This window comes from Engraulis encrasicolus, chromosome 10 (genome assembly GCF_034702125.1).
Source record: "Engraulis encrasicolus isolate BLACKSEA-1 chromosome 10, IST_EnEncr_1.0, whole genome shotgun sequence".
In the NCBI taxonomy this organism is placed as follows: domain Eukaryota; kingdom Metazoa; phylum Chordata; class Actinopteri; order Clupeiformes; family Engraulidae; genus Engraulis; species Engraulis encrasicolus.
Window position 1 is genome coordinate 56,781,286 of NC_085866.1, and position 16,747 is coordinate 56,798,032.

The 16,747-nt window shown below is 43.5% G+C and overlaps 1 protein-coding gene across 1 annotated transcript in view; it reads left to right on the plus strand.

Annotated features, from left to right (window-relative positions):
* Window positions 1–16,747, plus strand: part of LOC134457400 (leucine-rich repeat-containing G-protein coupled receptor 6) — a 266,153-nt gene that overhangs the window by 116,209 nt on the left and 133,197 nt on the right. Inside the window, exon 3 of the mRNA XM_063209416.1 lies at window positions 15,020–15,091. Coding sequence (XP_063065486.1) covers window positions 15,020–15,091 — 72 coding nt within the window. The remainder of the gene's footprint in view (window positions 1–15,019; window positions 15,092–16,747) is intronic.

Consider the following 16,747-nt stretch of genomic DNA (forward strand, 5'->3'; position numbering starts at 1 on the left):
AATGTTATGAAGAGGGGCAAGACACTGGCAGCCAACCACGTGAGCTAATTTTTTTTGACAGACAGCGGTTTCCAACAACCAGAGGCTGAGTTGTGCGCGGCTAGGTTTGCTGTCAGGTTATAAACAAAATTTAGAACCCATGTATTCTCAAGGCACACAAAGACATCACAACTTGTGCTTGCCTCATCCAACACTGCATCTGCAAGAAGTGGCATGGAGTACATGGAGTCAAGCAGTTGCTGCAATTCAGCAACTCCAGGAGAGGTGATTAGGAATAGGTTAACTTAGTATACCAAGTAAACAATTTTGGTTAGAGTAGAGGAGGGTGACTGTATGTGCATATATACGTATTTGGTATATATATAAACTGGTATCAGAAGTAGTGTGGAGTCAAGTCTCTTGGCGGAAATACGTAGGATGGTGTGCAAGGCTAATAGAAATGGGCACCCTCCTGTCTTTCTCACAGGCAGCACATGAACACAATATTCAAAAAAGGACATTCCAAGTCAGCAAGGACATTCTGATTTTTGATACCTCCTCCTCGTATAACTTAACCCATTGTGTCCTGGAAACACATATAGGTTTTTCAGGATCTTGAGATTTTAGCTGTTTTATTATGTTTTACTATGTGGGTATGTTAGAGCTGAATGAACACATTACAATGCAAGGGGAGGGTATTGGCTTTTAAATGTAACTCATTTCATGTTTGTATGTGCTTCGGAGGCTGAGACATTGCGGATTTAATAGGAAGAGGGCACCCTTTCCCAAAAAGGGCTTAGGACAAAATGGGTTAATTAGCAGTCCATTTTTGAATATTGTGTTCATGTGCAGTGAGAAAGACAGGGAAGTGCCCATTTCTGTGCCTAGGCACCTTAAAACTACCACTTGCTCTTCTGCCTGCCATTGGCTCTCTCTCTCCAGCTGAGCACCGTTATTGATACACTGCAGATGTACATTCCAGTATATATTAACTAGGCCAATTTAAAGTCTATACTTGCACAATTCTACCAACAGAAGATAACAGACAGACTCTCTTTTCCTCCTGCTCCCCTGTTCAGCAGGACTGGATCCCCACATGGCTGCATGCTGAGCCCCCATCTAAAGTCTATCCGTCCATGACTGCAGCATGGCCAGCAAAAGGGACTGAAGGTGGCAGCCTGGTGTACAGAGACCGAGACAAATTTCTCTAGCTCTGAATGAAAAGAAAAGCAAAGAGATCATTGCTGCCTTCGGGAGGCACACCTATAGCGAGAATAGACCTAGCCCTCTCTGAACTTCCCACTGTCACAGAGCTAAAACATTGTCTTGGACATTATCCTGGTTCTGAGTTCTTGGGTCTCTACAGATGTATCATTGGCACTACAGATGTATCATCAAAGTAAGGACCAAAGACTAAAACCACATTTCACACACATGGACTGTCTGACTGTTCATAACAATCTCTTGTTCCCCCTGATCTCCTTCCATCCTCCGGTTGTTGTGTAATAATTGATACAGTGCAATGTGTTGAGCTGAATTCTTGCCGTACTACAGAACAAAGGCCAGCCTTGTAATGAATGGTTATAATTGTCACAGAGTGGCCATCTCAGTTGAAATATGTACATTAAGCAAGACAATCTATGCAATAACTTTGGATGACTGAAGTGCAATACCAGCCTGAGTATGTCCTTTGTGTATATATTCACACACACACACACACACACACACACACACACAAACACACACACACACACACACACACACACACACACACACACACACACACACACACACACACACACACACACACACACACACACACACACACACAATGCCACTCCCTTATCTGCACACTCTATTCTATTCTATTCTATTCTATTCTATTCTATATATTATTCACATCAGTCTGCCTCTTGATCCCCTTTATAGGCCTAGATATACAGTGATCTGAGCACAGCAATTAAAAACATGAAGTAAAACCATTGTACAAAGGATAATATTAGAAAATATTCGATTTAGGGACTTTCAGACTCTTGTGTGCATTTATTTTTTATGGGTGTGGAAACATTGTGTGGTGGTTTGAGGTGGGAACATTTTTCATGGTATAATGCATTGAAAGTGTAATTGAAATAGGGAGAGATTTAAATACAAATGGTCAATTTATGGAAAAGGTAATCTCCTGTTGCGAACATGAATTCAGTTTACACTGAAATAATTTCCTTTGATATCTATCTTAAATCTGAGTATGGAAATTAATTCTCCTTGTATGAAAACCTGATCCTACATAATGTACTCAAGAGTTTACCTTGTGTAATCAAAGAAATGTACACTGCATGGACGGCAGCCATATTGGATTTCTTCATTTTCATGTAGGCCTACTATGGGAATTAAAGGCATTAAGCACCCTTCAAACCCCCTGAAAATGTTGTATATCAAACATGAACACTACCAAAGACAATATGTCCTTAAAGCAAAAATATGGGCAGTGAGAAGTGCAGTATTTTGGGGTCAAAAATCTGTTTTTTTTTTGTGGTGTCATCCCATGTTCTACTGCCCATAACTAAAGAATGGAAAAAGGTAGACACAAACTTCTTTTTTCAGGTGAAAGTAGACAGTTCAGTGCAGTTTTCTGTAGTATTTGTGTTCACAGAGACAAAGACCATTTTTTTCTGTGGATCTTGAAAGATTAGTAAAAATGTTAAAAATCGTTGACAATATGAGGCTCTCTGCTTTTAAAATGGCTGCCAGCTAATGACATAAGCATTTTCCTCCAATCTGAGCTTAAATCTGATGACATAATGGCTTTCCCCATGTCTGAAAACATAAAAATAAGTGCTATTTTCAAATTCATACCTTATTTAGTCCAAAAGAAAAGTGACTGCAGGATTTTAACACGGTGGCGGCGGCAATATTGGATTTTGCCCGTTTTGAGGCATTTCGGTACATTTTTGCGTCCGGCATACGGCAGATTTGGATTCAGCACCCTTGAATACCCCTAAATCAGTTGTATGCCGAAAATTAACATGATTTGCCTTCAGGACCTTAAATAAGCACCTTTTCAGAAATCCTGCCTAGACTATTTGAGCTGAAAGACATTCTTTGATTTCCATTGATTTCCATACATTCGCTCTCAGATGACTAATACAGACATCAATAAAGCGCACTGGTGCAATACGGTCCCAGTTAGTCCATTTAGTACATATGAATCAAGTCAATATGCTACAGGGTGAACCAATTTGTACAATATTGTGGGATTAACAGATTGCTGTCTTCATTATATTAGCATGATATGAAGTGTTTGAACTGTCCGTATCAATTTCAATCAATCATTTCAATTAAGGCTAAGGAACGTTTTTCATTATTGGGAAGTTATTGATTCTATATTTAAACCCCAGTGATGCAATGAATGTAATGAAACTAGAGGTAGTTCAAATGTTGTGCAGCTGGCATCTTAATCTAGAAAATCTTTTTTCCCCCTCTCTTCCACAAGCATCATTCCCTCACTACCACCCTGTAACAGTATTGTCCAACCTTTTTTGTCTTATGTACCCTCTAAGCATTTTTGGCCATACCCTGAGTAGTGCCTCTATATCTTTTCCTCTATACTGATGTGACTTTGCTCCATACATTTGGTTTTACATGCTTGTTTGTTTGTTTGTTTTTTTTTTTTGCGTAGCCCCTGCCGTGTGTTCACATACCCTTAATGGTACTCCTGGTTGTGAAACACTGCCATAACACACCACTAAAACCAACCTTCCTATAACACACCACATCCAACCCTGCACTACCTCACCCTCGACCCTCTTCCACCCCCAACCACCTCCCGTATTCTTCTCGGTTACAACTTGCAATTATTTCTCCTCAAACAAACCTCAATTAAATCCAAAAAAGGGGGTTGATGACTAAAGTTTTACGGTGTGTTGGCCCCCATTGAAGCGTTTAAGAGGAGGCAGATGCCTCGGCGGAGGCAGCTAACACTGTCCATCCGTCTCTGGGCTGACCAAGGGCTCCTCGTTGTCATCGCTGCCTACATTTGCGAGAGGCCTCTCTCCGCGAGTGTACACACATGCATGCACGCATGCACGCACACACACACACACACACACACACACACACACACACACACACACACACACACACACACACACACACACACACATATATATAAACACATGTGCATGCACACATGATTACTTTGTACACACACACACACACACACACACACATACACACACACACGCAGGCCAGCTGGCTACTGATAAAACGGCCATGCATTTGGAAACCTCTCTATCTCTATCCCCTCTATCTTATATTCATTTACCAGTCAGTGTTTCAGTAATTCAAGATAACGTGCTTTTTAAAATAACTTTGCAAAATTAATCAATCATAATTGCATTTCCAAGTTTACAAGCTGTCCGAACAATATGGACACGTTGCCTGAGTCATGCATATGCACTTGTTGTGATATCAATAGCCAGCCTACATAAGTCATTTTGGTGTGCGTCCCCTTGTTTATGCTGTCCATCTCATTGTGTTAATACAGTTGCCTGCAATTGTTAAGTTAAGTTATAATGGGTATGAATGGTGCGTGTGCATGTGTGTGGGTGTGTGTGTGCACGCGCAGAGATGGTGCTTGAAGGCTTCAGGGCTGTGTGTGTGTGTGTGTGCGTGTGTGCGTGTGTGTGTGTGTGTGCGTGTGTGCGTGTGTGTGTGTGTGTGTGTGTGTAGTGGAGGAGGAAGTGTGTGTGTGTGCGTGCGTACGTGTGTGCGTGCATGTGCGTGTGTGCTTGCATGCATGTGTGAGTTTGAAGCCTTCAGGGCTCCATATGTGTAGCCTTCGTTTCAATTTCAGTTGGCGGCCAACAACACAATACGGAGCCCGTCCGGCGAGCAGATGGTTTCCTGCAACACGTCCTTCAGTGATAAAAGCCATAAAACACGAACAGAAATATTTTAATCTAACACCTCCTTAATACGAGACCAGAAAAAAGTTTATTACTATGTGTCCATGCATGACTAAAAAAGAGAGCGAATTTGTGTGAATTTTTCCCTTCAATCTCTTTCCTCTGTCTCTCTCACTCATTCTCTCTCTCTCTCTCTCACTCTTCAAAGCCATCAGTGGACCATCTCAATAAAAGTCAAATGAAGCCGAACTGATTCATTTGGGCTTGGAAGGGTTGAAAGAAGAAATAAACGAGGGCCAATTCTGATTGTTCTCGCCTCTCACGCTGTCCTATTCCCCAAAAGCCCAGAGAGTATCCCACAGCTCCTTACCTTTTGTAAACCCTTGCCATCAATACCATGCTTTTCTCATTCTCACCTTCAGTAATCTAAACAGTTAAAGGTCATTAACTGGAAATCTCAGCAGCAATGCTTGGTTTTGAATTGCTGACCAAAAAGAAAATGAGTTGGACAGGGACGAGAGCATGCAAGCCAGTTGCAAAGAAAGAAAGAGAGAGAGAGAGAGAGAGAGAGAGAGAGAGAGAGAGAGAGAGAGAGAGAGAGAGAGAGAGAGAGGGGAGAGAGAGGGAGAGAGAGGGCGAGAGAAAGAGAGAGAGAATTCCAAAACAAGGCCTCGGAGGGCTCCTTTTTGTATTCTCCACATTAATTTGGATTACTTTTTTCTGAGGTCAGAACCTCCCTCCCTTTCTCCCTCTCTCCCTCCCTGCTTCCCACCCTCCATCCCTTCATCCCTCTCTAACTCGTCTGCTTCACCCTTGAAGATGGAACCTTTGAAAGAGCCTGCATGGGCCAGTCCAATGGGGCTGATGGGGCCAATAGGGTCCATGGGGGCCAAATCCTGCGCAACCTGAGAACGTATTCATGGCTCGGAACGTAACGTAAAAAAGACAGACGCTCCTGATTAGTGGAGCAGGTGATTGGCAAAGAGAGAAGAGTGGGGAGTGGTGGCTGGGGGTGTTTCATTGGCAAACAGAGGGGGATGGAGGTCTGGATGTGTGTTTGTGTGTGTGTAAGTTGTGTGTGTGTGTTGAGGGGTAGTTGAGGGGGCTGTACCTAATTCCCTCTGTGTTTCAACACAACATCTTTTTCCTCATATGTAACAAATCAGGGCAGCATGGTGAAATGATTGCATGCCCAATAACGTAAGTAGAGGGAAAAAATGACACCTGCACATTGTCTATTCCACAGGCAAGATTCAACTCTACAGTAACTTCATGAAGGTAGTGAAGTAACTTCATGAAGGTTGAACAAGTCAGGCTGAACAAGTCATTCTGCACCTGTCTTCTTTATAGTAAAATTTTATTTTTGATGCCTGGGTAAAACTGAGTAGAAGGTTGTGTTTTGAAGCTCTCGCAGTGTGTGTCATTTCCTTCCAACGTGAAAAAATCTTTCTTATTCACATTTTTTTTGTACTCCTGCTCTGGCCGGCCGGTGTAGTACGGGGTGTGGCCTGAGGACACGAGTGGATGGAAAATTAACTCCCTTGCGCATGGTCAGTGGGTGCGACAAACATTTCCGTACTCCAAAACCCGAAAGAGGATATCCGGTTGTCAGTGTTCAGTGTGTGGCCAAATTAACTGCCGCTGTTGGTCAGCAGTAATTGCTGGGGGTAATTAAGGACAGCTGACAAACATTCACGCTGTCCTATGACCTGTTCCACACATGGAGGTAGTATAAGCAGAGAATCGTATATGAGAGTGAGATAAAGCAGGCGGGTTCTTTTCCGGTATCCACTTTACGTCGGGTGAACGCCCCTTTAGGAGACCTTCGATTAGGAGACCTTCGGAGTCTTGAGGTAGAGAATAAATGGAGTCCCCTTAGCGCTGTAGATGGCGGTAGCGCACGTGTTGTGCAAACACCACGAAAAGAGAAGAAGAAGGAGGGACAACGCCCCCTTAGGAGACTCAGGCTCAATTCGAAACGGGAGGCATTGACTCGATGACTCTCCTCCTACATAAACAGGTCACTGATCAGATAGGTGAAGTTAGCTGATGAGGCAGCCGTTACGAACGGCACTAACGAGTGCGCTGCCTTGCGCATGTGGTGTTACGGCGATTATGGTTCAGGGTATGTTCAGGGTGGAAATTACAAAAGAAAACATCACATAAGACAAGTCTCATTGGCATTTTTAAAAAGAAGACTTCATGGAGAATGAAGAAAAATATAAAATAAAAATCTGTGGATAATCCCACAAGGTGTTCTGGTGCTCTGAAAATGACACCCAAAATTATTTGTCAGACTTGTGAGGTCTTCTGGTCAAACACTGATGGGGTTTCCTTTCTATTTATAGATTTTTATGGGAGTGTTTCTACTTGTATCTACAAGGGGGGAAATCATGAGGCTATGTTGGGCACAAATATGTCTTCTGAAGGCCGAAACAGAGCACAGCCAAAAATTCCAGTACAATTTGTATCATCTTTGAGGGAATGCCATGATGATGCAGGATCATACAGACCAAAACTGACAGTTTTGCAACAAACTATTCCTATCTATGTACCAGCATGCCAAATTTGAGCTTCCTACATGGTTTAGTTCTTGAGCTACGGGCTTGTGAACTTTGACAAAAAAAAAGAGTGTGAACAAAATGGGCACCCCCCTCCCCCAGTGAAATTGGCTGTAACATGGAGAGTATACATCTTACATTCAAATAAAGTAACAGTGTTTCTCTTAAGTACCATGGGTACACTCAGTAATATTTTCAGAATTTTTTGAGACCTAAGTGTGCGGGCTCCTGTTGATTTGGCGTGGAATGACCCATATGGAAGACGGGCACTGGATGCATGGAGGTGCCCAACCACAGACCTGTGCCCAACACTAAACTCGCGTACCCACCAATCACCATGAGCGCTGTGAATGTGAATGTTGGAAGTGCGAAAATGGCGACTTGCTAATCGGCGAAGCTAACCAGCCAAATCCTGCCCCCCTGGTTCCACACTCTGACCCTTGCGGAAGTGGCATTGCATTGCATGCTTCCAGAAGAATAACATTTCCGTACTTCCCTCGCCATCATTTCGTTCTACGCTGTTATGATGTCAATAAACCCTCCTGTATATCTACTCTCCTTGCACGCAACTGAAGTGTTGATAGTCCGGGTTTATATACAGGTGCAAGAGTACCATGGTACTGCATGTGCATGTGACCAGACTAATTAGGCATTTGGCAGGTGGAGGCAGTAATTGAATAATGGCATGACAGCCCTTAGTACTCAGATGAGGCCAGGTGATGATTGGCAGATAGGTTTGGATGGGACTGCAAGAGTGTTACTGTTAAGTTCTCAAAATGTTTCATTCATTCACACTTTCATCACTTAAAGTAGTCTTAAAAGGCATGTGCAATGTGCTATTCATGCTATGCCTTAGAAATTGTTTCATGCTTGATAGCATCAGAGAATCTTTAAAGGTGCACCATGTAATATTTATTGTAGTTCATTTCAGAAATTCATGCTGCCCCTTCACAAATGTCACCTTTTTCATGAATAATTACCACCAACACTACCAAATTCTATTCATTATGACTGGGGAAATTGCGCTGTTCATACACGAAAAGGTGGATCTTCTCCATGGTCTGCCATTTTAAATTTCCAGAAATAGACATTTTTAGCTGCAAAACTTACTGTAATTTGGTTATACTAGTAAATATTGGTTTATTATTAAGTAAATATTCATGAAAATATCAAATTTGGTAATAGGCAGCACAGTTTCAACGAGCAGCATAGTTGCAATACCCATTCTGGCCATATTCTACACAGTGCACCTTTAACCAGTGAGAATGACTTAATGTCCAAAATGGCGAACTTATCATTTAAGTTCTTTGGGTGGCATTGCAGCTTGATAGCTATCGTGGAAGGGTGAAGGATGAATGGGCTTCAATGGTGCCTCCTAAAATAACTTGGTTGGTTCCATAACGGCCATAATTGTGCAGTACTTACTGTTTATGCTCAACACCTGTCCCAAAGTAATATTTTAACTGTAGTCGTCTGTTTTTTCGAAAAACAGTGGAATGCTGTTGCAGAACTGCCCTAAATGAACAGTAATTTCTAACAGTGTAATGTGTAATGTTGTAATTACACCATAAAAGTACTTCTTCTTTTACTTTGGCCACCTCTGGATGTTGACCCACTGTGTTGTCAGGCACCTATCTGGCTTCCTTTTCCACACAGCCCAGCTGGGGAACATCTGAGAACACCTCTGACTTCGGTTGCGTTCGGATCGGAAGGCAGTGACTCGATGACTCCCTCCCTACAGAGACAGATCTCTGATCAGACAGGTGAAGTTAGCTGATGAGGCGGCCATTACGAACGGCACTAACAAGTGTGCTGCCCTACGCATGTGATGTTACGGTGATTCTATGGCGGGAGTTACGTTCATCACGTTAGCGCTTAGCTTATGCATGCTATTTGAGTGGTGAATGACCGCCAGACGGCGGAATCGTAAAATAGGCTATAAATAGATCTAGCAACGGCATATTATAAGGCAGTAGCTTGGGTGGCAGCCATGTTTGTTTTCAGGGAACCCTGTTGAGAGGGAGGTAGCACACAACATTTTCGGTACAAGGCAGCACCAAGTCAGCATCTGATGCTGCCCTCAAATATCCCCGTTACGCCCACAATTGCAGTGAACGAAATAAAGCAATTTTTCATTTCGAATCACACTTGCTGACTCGCTGTCCAGTTAGCTCACTGGAAGGACAGCTGCCTTCCCTGTTTCGAACGGAACCTTCATCTGAAGGCAGCCGATGACCCAACCGGCCGGGCAGCCACCCCATAGCTGTCCATCTACGTGCCTGACATGCCAGACAATTTTCAGGCTGCTGCCTGACTGGCTTCAGTTGCCTGCCTTCAGTGTGACAGCACAGGTTTGTTTTGGCTAGAGCCGGCAGATCCATCACGTTTGTTAGGCTGACTAAGAGGGCTAGACAAGGGCCACGGTACACAAACAACTCCACTTTCTCCCACTTTTTCTTTTCCTCCTGTGTTTTTCTCTCCCTCACTCTCCTTTGTCTCTCTTTCTCTCTTCCCGACACTCTCTTGCTGCATATACACTTGGTTGTGCAAGCACATACTCACAAAATGCAAGCACATACGCATATGCTGACATGCTTATGGAGCAAAATGGACACAGGCATGCACACACACACAGACCCTGACTCTCTCTCTCTCACACACACACATACCCACATACATACACACACACACAAAGCAAATGGCTTGGGAAATGGGAGCCTTGCCTTGACATGCGAGAGACAGAGTAGAGTGAGGCAAAGTGGAATTGCATGAGATGTGCAAGACGTATGGGTGGTCTACACACTTACATATACACACTGGGGCTCCCACAGACACACACATACAGATGTACATACACACTCAGGTTGATGTTTAGACAGTCATTCCAGGCCTTGCCTGAGTGAGAGCGGCCCAGCTGACAGTGCCACCCATACAAACAGATACAAATGGTTATTAGGTGATTTATTTTGATAAACAAATTGATTCGTGCAAACGGAGGTCTGAATTGACAGCTGTTAGGCATTGAGTTTCCTCCTCCTTTGCTCTTCTGTTTCGAAATGAGGCACATGAATATTTGGCAGTGATGTCTGTGGCTTCAGGCCTTTGTGTGTGTGTGTGTGTGTGTGTGTGTGTGTGTGTGTGTGTGTGTGTGTGTGTGTGTGTGTGTGTGTGTGTGTGTGTGTGTGTGTGTGCGTGCACGTTTGTGCGTGCATGCGTGTTGACTCCACACCACATGGCCTGAGAGGCGTCCTTGGTGCGATATGAGAGTGGCTTTCCCTGCACGGCCAAGCAGCTACGAGGAGGAATTAATTAGAATCTGCACGCACACGCACACGCACATGCATGCACACACACACTCTTGCACACACAAACACACACACACAAATACAAACACACACAATTGGGCAAATGTTTTGGATTTGGATTTTGCATATTGTCTTCAGGTTCGGTTATGATTGATTAATTACTGTACTTTTCAATCTGATTTTTTTCATTGTGTAAGCAACATGTCATCATGCATTGCGTATAGATGTCACACTGATTTTAACTGACGATCGCGTGTGTCCAATACGCCTTTGCAAGTTAAAGTGCAATTTACATTGATTCGTGTCTGTATCGTATCACTTGCGTATGCACTGTTCTTTTATATTAAAATACTGAATAACGAGTACACGTGGGGAATGATTTGAAGACGCCAGAGCCCACGTAAGGATTCGCATACGATGCCGATTTGAGCCGTTGTAAACGGCGAGGTACGAGGTTACGCAGATCTGAGCTCTTTCTGCTCGTCCTGCTTGGACGACATCACTATGACGTCATCCTCTCTGATTCGCTGGGCTGGTATTGTTGGTCATGTGACTTAAGGATGACATAATGGGGAACTCTTTTCTAGGTTCAATTGCAGCCGGGGTAGTTTGGGTACCTTTTCATCACCTTGTTAAAAAAACAAGATGTAATCAGCGGTTTGGTAGTAATCATATTGTTTGTGTTGACTTTTCTATTTCTTCCTTCATTTTGGCAACGCCATCCCATCACCAAATATCATGAGTCAGGGCAACAGCTGCTTATAGCGATTAGTATTATTCAGGGCTTGACATTAACTTTTTTTCACCCACTGGCCAACGTGGCTAGTAGTTTTCCCGTGCCACTAGCCATTCAGGTATTCTATTAGCCACCCATTTTGTAGCGTTTGTTTTGTTTTCTTAATCATGATAGCGTACGTCTAACCTCAGAAGATGAGGTGCTAAAGCAAGATGAGTGTATAGTTTTCTACATGGAAGTATATCAAGCAAATAGAAACTGAGTTACTGAGCTTTTTCTTGAACGTAAATACAAACAATTGATACACAAGGGGCAAACAATAGAATATAGGCTCTGATGCGTATGTCATACCAAGGAGTAAGCTGCCAGCCAAACTGGCTAGTGACACTGAAAGTATTACTAGCCACAGCCAAGTTTTACCAGCATTTGGCCGTTTGGCAGGTGCCAGTGTCAAGCCCTGGTATTATTAGCAATTAGCGTTAGCGATTGCTTAACACTTTTATTTGTAACTTAAACTTACAGTTGGAAGACTATCATGTTGTACTGTATGCATATTTTGCAGAAGTGACATTATTGTTGATTGCTTTGTGAATCCATCTTGTAAAATTGCCTCTTTGGCTGTAGCAAGTTAGCTAAACATTCTAGGTTACGACGGGAGCGTACCTATGTTCCCACGCCCCATTGGTCCCACAGCCCATTGGTCCCACGGCCCACTGGTCCCACAGCCCATTGGTCCCACAGCCCATTGGTCCCACGTCACTAAGACTTTTTTTCATTATTTAGGCCCATTGGTCCCACAGCCCATTGGTCCCACAGTCCATTGTTCCCACAGCCCATTGGTCCCACATTGCTTTTTTATTTGAATTTTTAGGCCCATTGGTCCCACGGGACTCACTAGTTCGACGCCCTTTCGGTACTTACCGCTTACGTCATACGACCCTAAACCTAACCCTAACCCTAACCTTAACCCTAAACCTAACCCTAAACCTAACCCTAACCCTAACTTAACCCTAAACCTAACACTAACCCTAAATCGCTTGTTTCAAATGTTTGATTACCATGTGAAGTACAGAGAGGGCGTCAAACTAGTGGGTCCCTTGGTCCCACAGCCCATTGAACTGTTTGTGATGTGGGACCAATGGACTGTGGGACCAATGGACTGTGGGACCAACGGACCTAAAATTAAATTAAAAAATCTTAGTGATGTGGGACCAATGGGCTGTGGGACCAATGGGCTGTGGGACCATTGGGCCTAATTTTGAAAAAACGCAAAAGTCTTAGCAATGTGGGACCAATGGGCTGTGGGACCAATGGGCCGTGGGAACATTGGGCTGACCCCGTTACGACACAACCAGCTAATTTACTCTCTGAAGGGAGACAGGCAGAAGAGGTGTCGTGCCTTTCACCCCTGTGTGTGTGTGTGTTTGTTTTGGAAGCATTTGTGCATGCTCCATATGCAAGGGCGATCATGTGACATGATGGCTGATTAGTCATGTGACCAACGAATCAGCCGATCACAATTTTTTTTGAGAACAGATCAGATTTTTAACGACAGATCAGAAACTTGTTTATAAACGCAAGCCGTATTCAACACGCGCACACGATGATATGGTGAAATAAATGAATATAAACGCCCCCTTAGGTGTGCTCCACAATGCCCTGTGACAGGTTAGGTTTGGGGATGGTTTTGGTTTAGGCCCAATTTAGCTAGAAATTCGTCAAATGTTGCGGTTCTTGGCAAAAGTAAAACAGCAGAAACATGGCTTTACTGACAGGTAAGGTTTAGGGATGGTTTGGTTAGGGCACAGCAAAGCATATTTGCGTTTAGCAACAGAAATGCGCTGTGGCAAAAGAAAATCGCTGACACAGCGGGAAAACTGCAAACCTCGTCACGTTTCGAAAGTGCATGAAAGCGCTTTACCGTTGTGTCTGAGGCGCACGCATTAACTTCAAAAGGCGTCGCACCAACACGCTGAATGCACTAGCATGTGATACATATGCTAAAACATGATGACAGCCTCATGTAAGAGAAATACTCAAATGTGACTTAGAGACCGGACGACTAAGAGATGTTTAAGGTCGGTGTGTGTGCGTGTGGTCTGTGTGTGTGTGTGTGTGTGTGTGTGTATGTGTGTGCGTGCTTGAGTAAGAGAAATACAGTACTCACATGTGACTTAGAGATCGCATGAGTAAGAGATGTATAAGATCGGTGTGTGTGTGCGGGTGCGTGTGCATGCGTGCGTGACAGAAATAAAGTGAACGAGACTCAAGGGGTTCATTTTGAATTACTTTGTAAGTCAGGAAGGGTCTGATAAAACTTCTCTGGGAAGAGTTTTCAGTCGACCACCAGACGGGTGGTGTTGCCATCCAATAAGTGAACGCACTTAGGAGTAATAACATACATCATGAACGTCAACGGGAGCGTACCTATGTTCCCCGGGTGCTATGTTCCCCTGTCTTTGTCATGGACCGGGGAACTTAGGACCCTTTTTCTAAAAAAGGGTTCTATTTTCCCCGCATTATATGTTTCCGAGTTTTCAAATTGTGCTCTTCCCAAAACCATCCGTAAACCTAACCTGTCAGTAATGCAATGTTTCTGAGTTGTGAATTTGTACCCTGACCAAAACTATCCCTAAACCTAACCTGTCAGAAGTGCAACAACAACCTGCGCTTTGCCATGCGGCAGCAATCTACTTGGAAGCTTTCCTTTTTTGAAAAAAGGGTCCTAAGTTCCCCGCATTGTATGTTTCCGAGTTTTCAAACTGTGCCCTTCCCAAAACCATTCCTAAACCTAACCTATCAGAGGTGCAACAACAACCTGCGCTTTGCCATGAGGCAGTTTACTTGGAAGCAGCGGGGAACATAGAACCCTTTTCTGAAAAAAGGGTCCCAAATTCCCCGGTTGTGGTGAACATAGGACCTGGGTAACATAGGGATGACCCCACGTCAACTATCAGTAATTGGTAAGAGCTTATTTCAAACCAGACCTGAGCTCACTCCTCCCACTCAACTGCTCCAGGGCATCGAGGATTCAGACCAGAAATGAGAGAGAAGACATAGACAGTGAAAGAGAGAGAGAGAGAGTGATAAAGAGAGAGAGAAAGAATGACAGAGAAACAGAGAGCGAGAGAAGAAGAGAAACCCTTCTCTCCATCTACAGCTGTGAAAGTGCTTGAGTGTCTGTGAGCTTCTCTCTGTTGCTCCCCGCAGATTTCCTGAGCAGTTGAAAGTTAGAGAGTGTTTCCAACTCAACCCCCCTTAACCTGACCTGCCCCATCCCACCTCACACCACACCGCACCACACCACACTGCCCCACCTCACACCACCACAACAAGCCCATACCACCCCGCACCCCACCACCGTAGCCTTATACCACACCACACCACCTCAGCCCTCAAAAAAACACAAACTTTCATGAATCTACCAGAGGCAGACCTCTGGTAAAGCCATCACTGCTCTTGGACTTGAAATGAACCAAACTATGTCTTTGTCCTCCCTCTACTCCCCTCTCCTCCCCTCACTCTCCTCCATAGGCGACTCTCTGGCAACCACCTGAGATGGATCCCAGGTCCCGTGTTCCAGGGCCTCTATAACCTCAAAGTCCTGTAAGTACCCCTAGATAGTGTAAGGTGTTTTCCTTCTGCTGACTGCATTGTATTATAATAAAAGCCTTGAATTAATTTCTTCCAGACAATGTCATAATTATAGACACACACATGCAAATGCGCACACACATACACATGCACACATACGCTCGCACACATACGCTCGACACTTGCACTCACTCAAGTGTGCACACACAAACACAAACGCACGCGCGTGCGCGCATGCACAGACACAGACACAGACACAGACACAGACACACACACACACACACACACACACACACACACACACACACACACACACACACACACACACACACACACACACACACACACACACAGACAGGCAGGCCTTTGGCCACAGACATCACTGCCAGATATTCATGTGCCTCATTTCAAAACACTGAAAAAAAATATTTTGGTTATATTTTCTATTGAGTCTTTTTTGTGGGTAATGTTCAGTAGATCTGTTTTGACCATTGCAAACTGAAAGCACATTATGGAAACACTAGTAGCAGATAGACAGCAAAATCAATCACAATTGCCTCTGTCAGATATTCATTTTGTTCATGGGTCAGTTGCATTAATGACCAATGAGCCCTAAAGATTATTTATCATAATTTCAAGGTATTTTTCAGCTTTTTCATGATTAGCAAGTGGCTTCATCATAGAGGTAGAAAATAACACTAGAGGTGACCCCGCCCCCCTTTTTACGGCAATCTGTAGCGGCCATTATCTGTAGGTAGATCAGAGAAATGGAAATTAACGGAGAACGAGGCTCACCTCTGTCAAAAATGGCTTAATCATGTGAAAATGTCCATCAACACACTATACAAGGACAATAGTTGAAGTGTGTTGCTAACTATGTTCATAAAATATATTATTTGATTTTTAAATGTATTTTATCGACTCATATGATTTAAGTACATATTTAGCCTGACATTTCAAATCTGGTCTTTGATTAATGTGTTACTTCTTATTCACACAGTTTTAGTCAATTTTTTGACAGGGGTGGGCGTGTTCTCCATTGACTTGCATTGCCTGAAGGTACCTACACTACGGAAGTTGGGAAGCTCCATCTGCCATTTCCCAGTGCTGTCGCAAATTGCTGTGTCCTCTCCAGTGTTGGGAAAGTTACTCAAAAACTGTAATGCACTACTTATTACATGTTACTGTCATTTAAAAGTAATGCCTTACATTACAACATTACTTTTTTTTAAAGTAAGGCATTACACTACTTTTGCATTACTTTTAGTTACTTTAGCCAAAATGACTGGAAATAAGGATTTGGCAATCTACAGTGCAGTGCTATGAGGTGGCATAACTTTCACCTGCCATCCACAAGTCGTTTTGGAAGCCTGCAGACTGAAAACCAACATTTTCAGGAATTGCGTCTTACCCACATACAACTTTGATTCACCAATACAATGATTAATCCTTTCTCTTCTTACCACACCTTACCATGCACACCACCGCCGGTTTTTATCTATTACGGACGCATGCAGTACAGGCCCCGTGGCAGTTTGCTGAAACATAAAGCCACCTCACTGCACTACGAGTTTGAAAATTATTATTGATAAAAGAGCAGATGCATTGCTACAGTAGGCCCATTTTGAATATTAATTAGGCCTATATACAGCACACCGGGGAAATTGT